Source organism: Bufo bufo, chromosome 5 (assembly GCF_905171765.1).
Source record: "Bufo bufo chromosome 5, aBufBuf1.1, whole genome shotgun sequence".
Taxonomy (NCBI): domain Eukaryota; kingdom Metazoa; phylum Chordata; class Amphibia; order Anura; family Bufonidae; genus Bufo; species Bufo bufo.
In genome coordinates, this window is record NC_053393.1 from 273,710,224 (window position 1) to 273,724,319 (window position 14,096).

The following is a 14,096-nucleotide window of genomic DNA, read 5'->3' on the forward strand; positions in this document are numbered from 1 at the left end:
TGAAAATCGCATAGCAAGTGCGGATGCGGTGCGATTTTCACACATGGTTGCTCGGAGATGATTTTAGTAAATAGGGATGAGCAACCCCAGACCCCATTAACTGCCTCAGGACCGCCGTACGCAGGATTGCGTCCTGGCGGCGGCCCTGCTATTCTGGGTGGACACATATACGCGTCATCTCGCGAGAGGCGAGATTTCAGATCCAGGTGCTGATTTGAAAACTGTAGAGTATTTTTTAGGGATGTCCCGATACCGGTGCCGATACCGGACATTTGCACGAGTACTTGTACTCGTGCGAATGTCACCGATACCTCATGGCCCAGATCAGCGGTGGTGGCGGCTTGTCCCATCTTCTTCTGGGCGGCGGTGGCGCTGCTCCCAGCTGATCGGCGTGTGGGCGGGACTTCTTTGCGGCGGTGTTTCAAGTTCCATGCGGTTTCATGTCAACTACGCACAGACCTGGGGATGGCAGCGGATATTATCCACCTGGGGACGTGCTGGCTCGGCAGCGGCAGGAGGAGGCCGCCTCTGGCTGGGGTTCTGGATATTCTTTTCAGGGGACTGCAAGAAGCTGGGCCGGAGGTGGAGAGATGGCAGGAGCTGCCGGAGCCCAGGTACCGCAGTCCATTCTTATGTCTGCCAGCCGCATCTGATTCTGAGAAAGCTGGGTGACAGCCAATATGGCTGCCTCTCATAAGCGGAGCCATCCAGAGCAGAAGTGGGAGGATCTGGCATTGAGAACTTCAGGGAAAGTGGGTCGGGTGACAACCCCTGTGACTGCTGTGATGATGGCTGCTGTGGTTGTCACCAAGGATCTACCAGACTGGGAGCACTCCTACAGTCTGTGACTACTCAGTCGCCTTCATTATGCTGGTGCCGGAACTGTTTGCCGGATCCGTCAAAACGCATACCAACTGATGGCATTTGTCAGACGGATCAGGATCCTGATCCGTCTTACAAATGCATTGAAATGCCGGATCCGCCTTTCCGGTGTCACCCGGAAAAACGGATCTGTCATTTATTTTTTTTCACATTTTTTTTGCGGTCTGACCACAATGCCGGATCCGTTTTGCCTGAACACTGGCACGAAGTTGAAGCCGCTTCCTCCTAGTACTCTGGTGCATCTGCATAGGAAGGATTGCAGCAGGCCAGGTGGGTGTGGTGCATGAAATGGAGGAGAAATTCTGTTAATTTCTCTCCATTTCACGTTACAATAGACAAACAGTGAATAATAAAATAAGGTGGGGGGGGGGTTAATGGGCATATAATAGTGATCCCCAACCAGTGTGTCTCCAGCTGTTGCAAAACTACACCTCCCAGCATGCCTGCACAGCCAAAGGCTGTCCGGGCATGCTGGGAGTTGTAGTTTTGCAACAGCTGGAGGCACGCTGGTTGGGAAACACTGGCATATGCCCATTCTCTCCCTTCATATGCCCATTTATTAATTTATTAACCCTTGTACAAAGGAAAAGTAAAGCAGTTGTCCATAGCAACCAAATTCCAGCTTTAGATTTTTTCATTGCTATCAGCAACTGCGCCGCTATTTCTTTGTACAAGGTTTGATAAATCTCCCCTATGACTAAATTAAATTTGAATTTGCTGTAAAAACATTACCACACCATAATTGGTATCGGTGAGTACTTAAATAAAAGTATCGGTACTCGTACTCGGTTTTAAAAAAGTGGTATCGGGACATCCCTAGTATTTTTAATGGGACAACCCCTGTCACTATGAAAATTTGAAATAATCTCCGGCAGCATGCTAAAGAGCAGGAGAGGCTGAGAAGATTCATGTATAGTGTTGTGGGAAATTATTCGGTATAACTTGTATTTCATTCTTTAAATTCCTGCTCATTCTGAGCTTTGATGTCAGGTGATTGACAGGTCTCTCTGTATGTCAGAGGGAAGGTTGTCAATCACTGATAGGACCATGTACTTGACTTCAAAGCCCAGAATGAGAGGGAATTTAAATGTATAAATTATAAGTTATAGATAAGATTTTGGGTTGCACTTGATGTCCCGGGCTGTGAGGTGCAAGATAGGCTGGATATGCTCCACAATCAGTAATATTGAAGTACCACTGTACAGTCTTAATTATAATGCAAGTAAAATATTTTTTTATTGTTAGGGTACTTTCACATTAGCGGCAGGAGACTCCGGCAGGCTTTTCAGGCGGATGAACAGCCTGTCGGATCCGTCCTGCCGCTTGTTCACATGTGCCGACTGCCACTCCGACCCCATTGACTATAATGAGGGCGGAGGTCCGGCGGCGGCACGGCGAGAGGCAGCTAGACTAAAAGTACTGCATGCAGTACTTCTAGTCCGGCTGCCTCTCGCTGTGCCGCTGCACGGCAGTTGCCGTTCTGATTGGAGCCCCAGCAGTGTAAGCCTGGGGCTCCGATCGGTTACCATGGCATCAAGACGCTACTGAAGCCCTGGCTGCCATAGTCGGCTCCCTGCTGTTATGTGCACAGAGCACAGGGCAGCAGGGAGAGTGTAAAGTCCTATTCACCTTGATAGAGATCTATCAGGGTGAATAGGACAAGGGATGAAAGATCCCAGGTTCTAGCCCCTAAGGGGGGAAATAGTTATTAAATAAAAAGTAAAAAAAAAAACACACCAAAATATTAAGTTTAAATTACCCCCTTGCCCAATTTTACATATGTAATTTTTTTTTATTGTTTATATATTTTGTCGCCAAGCCCGAAAAAGTGCGAACTATTAAAATATTAAATATTTAAAAATATCTCCTATGCGGTGAACGCCGTAACAGAAAAAAAAAATTTAAACGTTCAATTTGCCATTGTTTTGTCACCTTGTCCCGACAAAAATTAGGTTAGGACTATTCTATTATGGTCCAGACGTTCCATAAAATCTGTAATGCACGTGTCTTTTTTGGTGGTTTATTTTTTTCACGTGGTTGTTATGGAGTATCACAATGCTTTTTTTATGGTATCGAAATAGAGTCAAAATTTTGCAATCGTGACAAGGCTAGGTAAGACGTGTTTGTTTTTTGTTTTTGTTTTTTTTATTATACCGTAATTATATGTATTTTAAATTTGGAGACTAAAAATTTAAATTTGGCTCCTAAATTTTTCTGGTTAGGAGCCAATGGCACCTTGATATTATTTTTTTTAGTCTGGAGCCCTGCATGTCCTGTTTTTGTCCGTGCTTTGGGGACAAGAATAGGCAGTTATATTCAAGGCTGTCCGTGCCGTTCGGCAAATTGCGGAATGTGCACGGACGCCATCCGTGTTTGCGGATACTTGATTTCCGGACTGCAAAACACACCATGGTCGTGTGCATGTAGCCTGACCCTGTCAATGTGACAGGTTCCTTTTAAATCAGGTTTTTATGTTAAAGGCTAGGGAAACTTTTGGGAATTTTTGCTAATTGGTCTTTGTTAAACATTTTCAGCTCTTTTTCTGTGCAGATGTCTCTCTGTGTATTTGCAGAGTAACAGACTTTCTGTTCAGTGAATCCCATCAGATAGGAGCCCTGACGTCTCTGTAGCCCTCATCTCTGAATCGTTTACAGCTCATAAACACATCAAAGCTCAATTCACATCAAACTGACATCTGTACAGAGAAAAGGGCTGCACATTTTTAACAAAGACCAGTTGAAAAAAGGATCTGTGCCCCAAAATGAGTAAAACACAATCCTAAAAAAATTGCCCCCCAAAGGTGGAGGCTTTTAAGCATACTATTAAATAATTTTTTGTGATGTTATTTTAAATTTTCCACATCACTATTTAGATTTTAAAAAGTCCTAAAAATCCTGCAGTTTTCACACTGATCACTAAAGCATAACAGGCGTAGCTTTTTCTGTACAGCTTTTTCATCATTATCATGATAGTTAGGATTATATATAGAGAATGCGGGATCCAACATTCCTAATAATTGAATGCTGCATCCTTTGTACAATGACCTCTTCACAGGTCACAGAGAATGCCTAGAAAATGCTCCAACAGAAGTCACTGAGCTGTCCTCCTGTCCACTGTGTCTGTGGCCCATGGTGGCTGCTGTAAAGCAAATCTCTAAATTCTATTAACAGCAGCTCAGGCAAGATGGCTGCTCCCATACTCGCGTTCAGGAAATAGAACAAGGCTACTTTCACACCTCTAGTGTGAATTCCAGCAGGATGCCCTGGCAGAGAACAGGCTGCCAGAATACCCCAGATCCAGCACTGCCGGATGTGGGTGGAATGTCCGCCAGCCCCATTAAGGGCTCTTTCACACTTGCGTTCTTTTCTTCCGGCATAGAGTTCCGTCGTCGGGGCTCTATGCCGGAAGAATCCTGATCAGTTTTATCCTAATGCATTCTGAATGGAGAGAAATCCGTTCAGGATGCATCAGGATGCCTTCAGTTCCGGAACGGAACGTTTTTTGGCCGGAGAAAATACTGCAGCATGCTGCGCTTTTTGCTCCGGCCAAAAATCCTGAACACTTGCCGCAAGGCTGGATCCGGAATTAATGCCCATTGAAAGGCATTAATCCGGATCCGGCCTTAAGCTAAACGTCGTTTCGGCGCATTGCCGGATCCAACGTTTAGCTTTTTCTGAATGGTTACCATGGCTACCAGGACACTAAAGTCCTGGCAGCCATGGTAAAGTGTAGTGGGGAGCGGGGGAGCAGTATACTTACCGTCCGTGCGGCTCCCCGGGCGCTCTAGAGTGACCTCAGGGCGCCCCACGCGCATGGATCACGTCATCCATGCGCATGGGGCGCTCTGAAGTCATTCTGGAGCGCCCGGGAGCCGCACGGACTGTAAGTATACTGCTCCCCCGCTCCCCACTACTACTATGGCAACCAGGACTTTAATAGCGTTCTGGGTGCCATAGTAGCACTGAACGCATTTTGAAGACGGATCCGTCTTCAAATGCTTTCAGTTCACTTCCGTTTTTCCGGATCCGGCGTGTAATTCCGGCAAATGGAGTACACGCCGGATCCGGACAACGCAAGTGTGAAAGAGCCCCAAGTATAATGGGTTTCGGTGGACATCCATATGCATTCCGGCGGAGAACTGGTCGGACACAAACTGCTGCATGCTGCTGGAACAGCCATGCCGGATTTTCACACCAGAGGTCTGAAAGTAGCCTAAAAAAAATCTACAGCCAGAAAACAAAAACAAACCTAGTAAAAAAGATGTGTGTTATCTGGTTTTGACTAGCAGAAAAAAATGTATAAGCGACAGACACCTTGCCTTTTAAAGAGGATCTTTCACCTCTCCTGGCATTAACTAACTGCATTCCCATGTAATACCAATTCTGGGGCATCTATTCTTATGACTGTTTGTTGTGCCATTCCTTTATTATTCCTGCGAGAAGTTTACAAATAAATTGCCAGCAGTCTGCAGTAAAGGTATGGCTGGGTGTTACCAGTAGATGGTGCATCTGACTCTGTCCAATCACTGCTGCTCTTGTCAGACTGTGCAGGCTCACCCCCCAAACTCTTAACACCCAGCTGTACCTTTACTGCAAGCTGCTGGCAATTCATTCATACATTTCTAGTAGAAATAATAAAGGTATAGCACAGCGTAGAGTCATAACAATAGATGCTCCAGAATTATTACATGGACAATGCAAGAAGTTACTACAACAGACATGTCAGCAGTGGGGTTGAGCGAATCGACTTCGGATGAAACATCCGAAGTCGATTCACATTAAACTTCGTTCCAATACTGTTCTTGGAAAATGAGTTTGGGAGCTAACCTAAAAGAGAATCTGTCACAAAGTTACAAGCTGTAGCAATCCTGAAGTCTCTATATGGCAGGAAGCTCTTCTTCTCAGTAAGAAGCTTCAGGGTACATGCACACTTTCAGGATTCATGTGCGGAGAATACGCACTGAAATCCGAAGGTGTTCGCAGGCAAATCTGTGCGGTCAATCCGCATCAATTGGTGCGGATTTGCGTGCGATTTTCCGCATGCGGTTTTTACTAAGTGAATGAAGAAAATCCGGTCAGGAAAAATATAATAAATTGACATGCTGCGGATTTTAAAATCTGCACCGTAGGTCAAAATCCGCACCGTGTGCATTGAGAATTTCAAATTCTCATAGAATACAATGTACATGACCTACGGTGTGGATTTTCTGCACGCAATCCTGATCTTGTGTATTTAGCCTCAGATTTATTTTATTTATGTTTTTTTTTTTTACCTTACAGAGTTCACTGCATGTAATAGTGATGTTGTAATATTTTGGACATGGCGATGCCAATTATGTTTCTTTTATTTGTTTTTATATAGGTATAGGCAGGGGGTTGAACTTTTTTTTAATTTTTTATTATTTTTTTTTAAACTTTGTTAAGGCTACTTTCACACTAGCCTTTTTGCTGGATCCGGCAGGGTCCAGCAAAAACGCTTCTGTTACTGATAATACAACCGGCTGCATTTGTTATGAACGGATCCGGTTGTATTATCTTTAACATAGCAATGACGGATCTGTCAGGAACTCCTTTGATTTGCATTGTGGGTCATGACGGATCCAGTCTTGCTCTGCATCCCATGATGTAAAGAATACTGCCGGTATGAGAACGCAACCAAATGGAACGGAATGCATTTTGGAGCATTCCGTTCTGTTCAATTACGTTTTGTCCCTATTGACAATAAATGGGGACAAAAAGGAAGCTTTTTTTTTTTTTTTTCCGGTATTGAGACCCTATGACTGATCTCAATACCGGAAAATATTAACGCTAGTGTGAAAGTAGCCCAAGCTGATTTTCACATTAACGATACGGATTGTGTAAGGATCTGTTCAGGAAAAAAACTGAAGGTTTTGCATGCAAGTTCAGTCAGTTTTGAAAAAAAATCCCTGAAGAATTACAAACCTCTCCTAGCAACCATCAGTGAAAGACGCTGTGCATCTGGATGCAATGCTTTTTTTCATGGAAGCCCCATTCACTTCTATGGGACCAGGGCTGCGTGAAAAACGCTGATTATAGAACATGCTGCGATTTTCACGTAATGCAGAGATGATGCGTGAAAAGCAACGCTCATGTACACAGACCCATAAAAATGAATGGGTTAGGATTCAGTTCGGGTGCTATGTGTTCACTTCACGGTCGCGTGAAAGGGGCCTTAGGCCTCTTTCACATGAGCAAGTTTTCAGTGAAAAACGCAGCATGTTCTATATTCTGCGTTTTTCACGCAGCCCTGGCCCCATAGAAGTGAATGGGGCTTCAGTGACAGTGCAGATGCAAGGCGTTTTTTACTGATGGTTGCTAAGAGATGTTGTTTGTAAACCTTTAGTTTATCCCGCTCGTGAAAAACGCATCAAAATGCATTGCACTCGCGCGGAAACAACTGAACGCAATTGCAGATAAAACGGACTGAACTTGCTTGCAAAGTGGTGCGAGTTTCACTAAACACATCCGGACCTAATCCGTCACGCTTGTGTGAAGGAGGCCTTAGGGGATTTGAACCTGTTAACATTTGATCAAGTGGACCACCCTTTTTAAGACCACACTTGACTCGCTTATTCTCTGATGTTTTGTGGCAGATAATTCGCTGTATTAAGGGTACTTTCACACTAGCGTTTTTCTTTTCCGGCACGAAGTTCCGTCAAAAGGGCTCAATGCTGGAAAAGAACTGATCAGGTACCATATATCCCCATGCATTCTGAATGGAGAGTAATCCGTTCAGGATGCAGAAGGATGTCTTCAGTTCAGTCATTTTGACTGATCAGGAAAAAAACGGAAGACTTGCCTTAGGCCCCCTGCACATGAACGTGTGCTTCCCGTTGCCGTATTGCGGACCGCATTTGCGGATCCGCAATACACGAGTGCCATTTCGTGGGCATTCCGCATCACGGATGCGGACCCATTCACTTGAATGGGTTCCGCAAATCTGGAGATGCGGAATGGTACGGAAGGGAAGAACGGAACCCTATGGAAGCACTACGGAGTGCTTCCGTGGGGTTTCGTCCCATACTTCCGTTCCGCAAAAAGATAGAACATGTCCTATCTTTTTGCGCAACGACCGGATCACGGTCGATCACGCATTGCGGCCCGCATTTTGTGGGCCGCACCATGACCACGGGGCACACACGTTCGTGTGCAGGCGGCCTTATAGGAATGTATTAGTGCATTCAATATACCGGAATGGCGCGCAGACCGAAAAAAAGATGCCAGATCCGTTTTGCCAGATGACACCGGAAAAAACGGATCCGGCATTTCAATGCATTTTTCTGACTGATCAAGCATTTTTACATACAAATGTAATCAGTTGGCATACATTTTGCCGGATTCGGCAGGCAGTTCTGGCGACGAAACTGCTTGCCGGATCACTCTGCCGCAAGTGTGAAAGTAGCCTTATTAGATAAATAATCGTAAAACATTTCTTCCCAAGAGAGTTTTAGGCAAAGGAAGCATGTGTAGGCAAGTTGTAAGCTTGATAAGTTTGTGGTTTTCTGAGAACGTGAACAGTGATGGCCAGTTCGCAGTGTTCGCCTGCGAATGCATGCGATCTGCCATCTTAACTGACAAGTCCGGCGAGGCACAGGCAAGTCCTTACCTGTGCCTGTGCGCGAGCCGGTCTGAAATGAAATGCGGTCTCCGGGAGCAGGCAGTTTCGAGAACAGCCCCCGGAGGCTGTTCTTGGAACTGCCTGCTCCCGGTGACCGCATTTCATTTCAGACCGGCTCGCGCACAGGCACAGGTAAGGACTTGCCTGTGCCTCGCCGGACTTGTCAGTTAAGAACACTGCGAACTCGCCATCACTAAACGTGAATTCTTATTTACATGCTATGCTGCTTCAGTTTTATTGTTAAACCAATGTTTTTCTTTCTTGTTACAGGCAACGCAGATGTCGCTTTAGTTAATTTTTATGCTGACTGGTATGTTTCCTATTTTACTTCTGCTTTTTATTTTCACTTACATTTTTACATTATTATGTGACACATTCGTAATTGAAAGTGCTGTTTGATTTTAGAAAGTAAGGTCGGGTTTAAATGTTGCTGTTTTGTTGCTTCTTAAAAACATGCGATATTACTTACTGAATTCTACTCCTGTAATGAGAGTTCACAACAATGATTGCTGTGCATCCCTGCCTGACATAGGCAGCATTATGTCAGTACAGTTCATTACAGCCAATGTCCTCTGCCATAATAGTATGACACTCTGATAGGGCGAGCGCAAGAGCGGCACTCACTCAATCAGCAGCAGGGGCTTGGCTGTTGCTGACAGCCAGGCCCCTGCTATATCCACTGGCATCGCTGAAAGCTCAGATGCTGGGAGATTAACCCCTTATTTACCGCAGTCGATACTGAGCACAATATCTAAGGGGTTTGCAGAGGTAAGGGACTCTCTCTGTCTCTTCATCAGCTCCCCGCACTGTGATGACTGGTTGATTACTGCCATGGCAGCCCCAGGCCTTGCAAAGACCGTTGGGCTACCAACTACAGAGGCGTTTGTGGCCCAGCCCTCAGGCTGGATCTCCTAGGCAATTGTCAGTGTAAGGCTACATGCACACGACCGTATGTGTTTTGCGGTCCGCAATTTGCGGATCCGCAATAAAAAATGGATGACATCCGTATGCCATCCATTTTTATTTTGCGGATCCATTGTAACAATGACTAAAACTGACAAGAATAGGACATGTTCTATTATTTTGCGGGGCTACGGAACGGACATACTGATGCGGACAGTGCACAGTGTACTGTCCGCATTTTTTGCGGACCCATTTATATTAATGGGTCCACATCCTATCTGCAACAAAAAACGGAACGGACATGGAAACAAACAATGTTTGTGTGCATGTAGCCTAATACTGACCATTCCAATGCATTACAGTATAGCATGTATTGTACTGCATTGAAACTGGGATCAAACCCTCAAAAGTTGAAGTTGCATAATGGGACAAAAATAAAAAATTGCACAATTCTGCCACCCCCTCCTTAACCCCTTAAGGATCGGGTAAATTTTCACGTTAAGGACCAGACTGATTTTTGCAAATCTGACATGTCACTTTATGTGGTGATAACTTTAAACCGTTTTTACTTATCCAGGCCATTCTGAGATTGTTTTCTCGTCACATATTGTACTTCATGACAGTGGTAAATTTGAGTCAAAATATTTCATTTTTATTTATAAAAAAAATACCAAATTTACCAAAAATTTTGCAAATTTTTCAACTTTCCAAATTTCTATTTCTCTGCTTTTAAAACAGATAGTGATACCTCATATAATAGTTATTACTTTACATTCCCCATATGTCTACTTCATGTTTGGATCATTTTGTGAATGGCATTTTATTTTTTGGGGACATTACAAGGCTTATAAGTTTTTAGAAGCAAATCATGAAGTTTTTCAGAAAATTCCCAAAACCCACTTTTAAAGGGACACTGACAGGCCAAATCAGCATATATAGTTATATATATGACATTACAGGTCTTATACAGTCTATTAAAAGCATCTAAGTATCCCCCCTGTCCACCTTCTAAATACCGAAATATAACGTTTTATAACCTGCCTGTCTCGTCACCAATCTGCCCAAGGGGCGGCGTTTCATCTTAAAATGCGCCCAGCCAGCCGCTCCCAACTGCCGTTCTGAAGCCCCGCCCAGCTCATCAATATTCACTTCGCTGGGCGGCGGCTACAACTCTCCCCACTTACGATCCTGCTCATGGGCAGATTTGACATGAACGATGCCAGGAGGATTCAATTGCCCATGCGCAGGATCGTGACTGGGGAGAGTTGTAGCCGCCGCCCAGCGAAGTGAATATTGATGAGCTGGGTGGGGCTTCAGAACGGCAGTTGGGAGCGGCTGGCTGGGCGCATTTTAAGATTAAATGCCGCCCCTTAGGCAGATTGGTGACGAGACAGGCAGGTTATAAAACGTTATATTTCGGTATTTAAAAGGTGGACAGGGGGGATACTTAGATGCTTTTAATAGACTGTATAAGACCTGTAATGTCATATATATAACTATATATGCTGATTTGGCCTGTCAGTGTCCCTTTAAGGACGAGTTCAGGTCTGAAGTCACTTTGTGAGGCTTACATAATAGAAACCACCCAAAAATGAACCCATTTTAGAAACTACACCCCTCAAGGTATTAAAAACTGATTTTACAAACGTTGTTAACCCTTTAGGTGTTCCACAAGAATTAATGGAAAATGGAGATAAAATTTCGGAATTTCACTTTTTTGGTAGATTTTCCATTTTAATTTTTTTCCGCTAACAAAGCCAGGATTAACAGCCAAACTAAACTAAATATTTATTGCCCTGATTCTGTAGTTTACAGAAACACCCCATACATGGTCGTAAACTGCTGTATGGGCACACAGCAGGGCGCAGAAGGAAAGGAATGTCATATGGTTTTTGAAGGTCAGATTTCACTGGGATAATTTTAACTTGCCATGTCACATCAGGAGACCCATCCCCCCATGTTCACAAAAATGACGAGTGATCAAAAAGTTATATGTACCCCAAAATGGTACCAATAAAAAAAAAGCCACTTCATCCTGCAAAACATGAGCCCTCATAGAAGACCATTGCAGAAAAATAAAACAAAATACAGGTTTTAGAAAATGCCAATGCAGAACATGATTTTTTTTTCATAAATACTTTGTGTAAAAGTGCTAAAACGAAAAAAATTAACTATATAATGTAATTGTACTGACCAGCAGAATAAAGATAACGTAATTTTTCCCGTACGGTGTACACTGCGTGCAGAATTATTAGGCAAATGAGTATTTTGACCACATCATCCTCTTTATGCATGTTGTCTTACTCCAAGCTGTATAGGCTCGAAAGCCTACTACCAATTAAGCATATTAGGTGATGTGCATCTCTGTAATGAGAAGGGGTGTGGTCTAATGACATCAACACCCTATATTAGGTGTGCATAATTATTAGGCAACTTCCTTTCCTTTGGCAAAATGGGTCAAAAGAAGGACTTGACAGGCTCAGAAAAGTCAAAAATAGTGACATATCTTGCAGAGGGATGCAGCACTCTTAAAATTGCAAAGCTTCTGAAGCGTGATCATCGAACAATCAAGCGTTTCATTCAAAATTAGTCAACAGGGTCGCAAGAAGCGTGTGGAAAAACCAAGGCGCAAAATAACTGCCCATGAACTGAGAAAAGTCAAGCGTGCAGCTGCCAAGATGCCACTTGCCACCAGTTTGGCCATATTTCAGAGCTGCAACATCACTGGAGTGCCCAAAAGCACAAGGTGTGCAATACTCAGAGACATGGCCAAGGTAAGAAAGGCTGAAAGACGACCACCACTGAACAAGACACACAAGCTGAAACGTCAAGACTGGGCCAAGAAATATCTCAAGACTGATTTTTCTAAGGTTTTATGGACTGATGAAATGAGAGTGAGTCTTGATGGGCCAGATGGATGGGCCCGTGGCTGGATTGGTAAAGGGCAGAGAGCTCCAGTCCGACTCAGACGCCAGCAAGGTGGAGGTGGAGTACTGGTTTGGGCTGGTATCATCAAAGATGAGCTTGTGGGGCCTTTTCGGGTTGAGGATGGAGTCAAGCTCAACTCCCAGTCCTACTGCCAGTTTCTGGAAGACACCTTCTTCAAGCAGTGGTACAGGAAGAAGTCTGCATCCTTCAAGAAAAACATGATTTTCATGCAGGACAATGCTCCATCACACGCGTCCAAGTACTCCACAGCGTGGCTGGCAAGAAAGGGTATAAAAGAAGAAAATCTAATGACATGGCCTCCTTGTTCACCTGATCTGAACCCCATTGAGAACCTGTGGTCCATCATCAAATGTGAGATTTACAAGGAGGGAAAACAGTACACCTCTCTGAACAGTGTCTGGGAGGCTGTGGTTGCTGCTGCACGCAATGTTGATGGTGAACAGATCAAAACACTGACAGAATCCATGGATGGCAGGCTTTTGAGTGTCCTTGCAAAGAAAGGTGGCTATATTGGTCACTGATTTGTTTTTGTTTTGTTTTTGAATGTCAGAAATGTATATTTGTGAATGTTGAGATGTTATATTGGTTTCACTGGTAAAAATAAATAATTGAAATGGGTATATATTTGTTTTTTGTTAAGTTGCCTAATAATTATGCACAGTAATAGTCACCTGCACACACAGATATCCCCCTAAAATAGCTAAAACTAAAAACAAACTAAAAACTACTTCCAAAAATATTCAGCCCTGATATTAATGAGTTTTTTTGGGTTCATTGAGAACATGGTTGTTGTTCAATAATAAAATTAATCCTCAAAAATACAACTTGCCTAATAATTCTGCACTCCCTGTATGCTATAATTACAAAACCCAAAACAGTGACAGAATGACTGCCTTTTCTTTATCCTGCTTCCCAAAAAGTGAAATAAAAAGTGATCAGAAAGCCGTATTTACTCCAAAATAGAACCAATGATGACAACTCAACTCATCCCACAAAAATAATAAACCCTCACACAGCCCCATTGAGAGCAAACTAGACCTATGGGTCTCAGAAAATGGCTGTACTGGTAGAGGCTGTTAAATAGCAACATGGCGCTTGTTGGCAAAAAAAAAATGTGCTGCAGAAGCCAAAAGGTGGTTTTTCCCTTTTGAACCCTGCAGCATACCCAAACAGCAGTTTGTATCCACATTTATGGCATTTCAGTACCCAGTAGAACCAGATTTTAACATTTAAAGGATATGGAGGGTCTCAGATGGCTCCAGCTGGGCACAAAATACTGGGCACTAAATTCCCATATCTGTGGAAAACTTTATATTTTTATCTCACACCATCCCCTGCTCATTAATTTCTGCAAACAGCTGTGCAGTCAAACATCTCACTCCATCCCATAATAAATACCTTGAGGGGTGTACTTTCCAAAATGGGGTTACTTCTCGGAGGTTCCATTTATTATTTCACCCCAGAGTCTCTACAGTTGTCAACACAAGATGTGTAAATCACCACACTGGGCCTCAAATGTGCATGGTCCATTTTAATTCTGTTGTATTTCCAGGCATACGATTAGGGCCACATGTGGGGTATTTCTAAAACCAGGAAGCTAAGCATAATAGGAGGGCTTGCTTTTCAAACTGGCATACACTGGGCACAGCATAATAGGCACTGAGATGGCATATCTGTGTAAATATTGCAATTTTCACTTTGCACCATCTGCTGTGAATACATTT

General features: G+C 43.7%; 1 protein-coding gene across 1 annotated transcript in view; it reads left to right on the forward strand.

Moving 5' to 3' along the window:
• ERP44 (endoplasmic reticulum protein 44) overlaps nt 1-14,096 on the forward strand; it is a 62,600-nt gene that overhangs the window by 17,883 nt on the left and 30,621 nt on the right. The window contains exon 3 of the mRNA XM_040432279.1: nt 8,791-8,830. Coding sequence (XP_040288213.1) covers nt 8,791-8,830 — 40 coding nt within the window. The remainder of the gene's footprint in view (nt 1-8,790; nt 8,831-14,096) is intronic.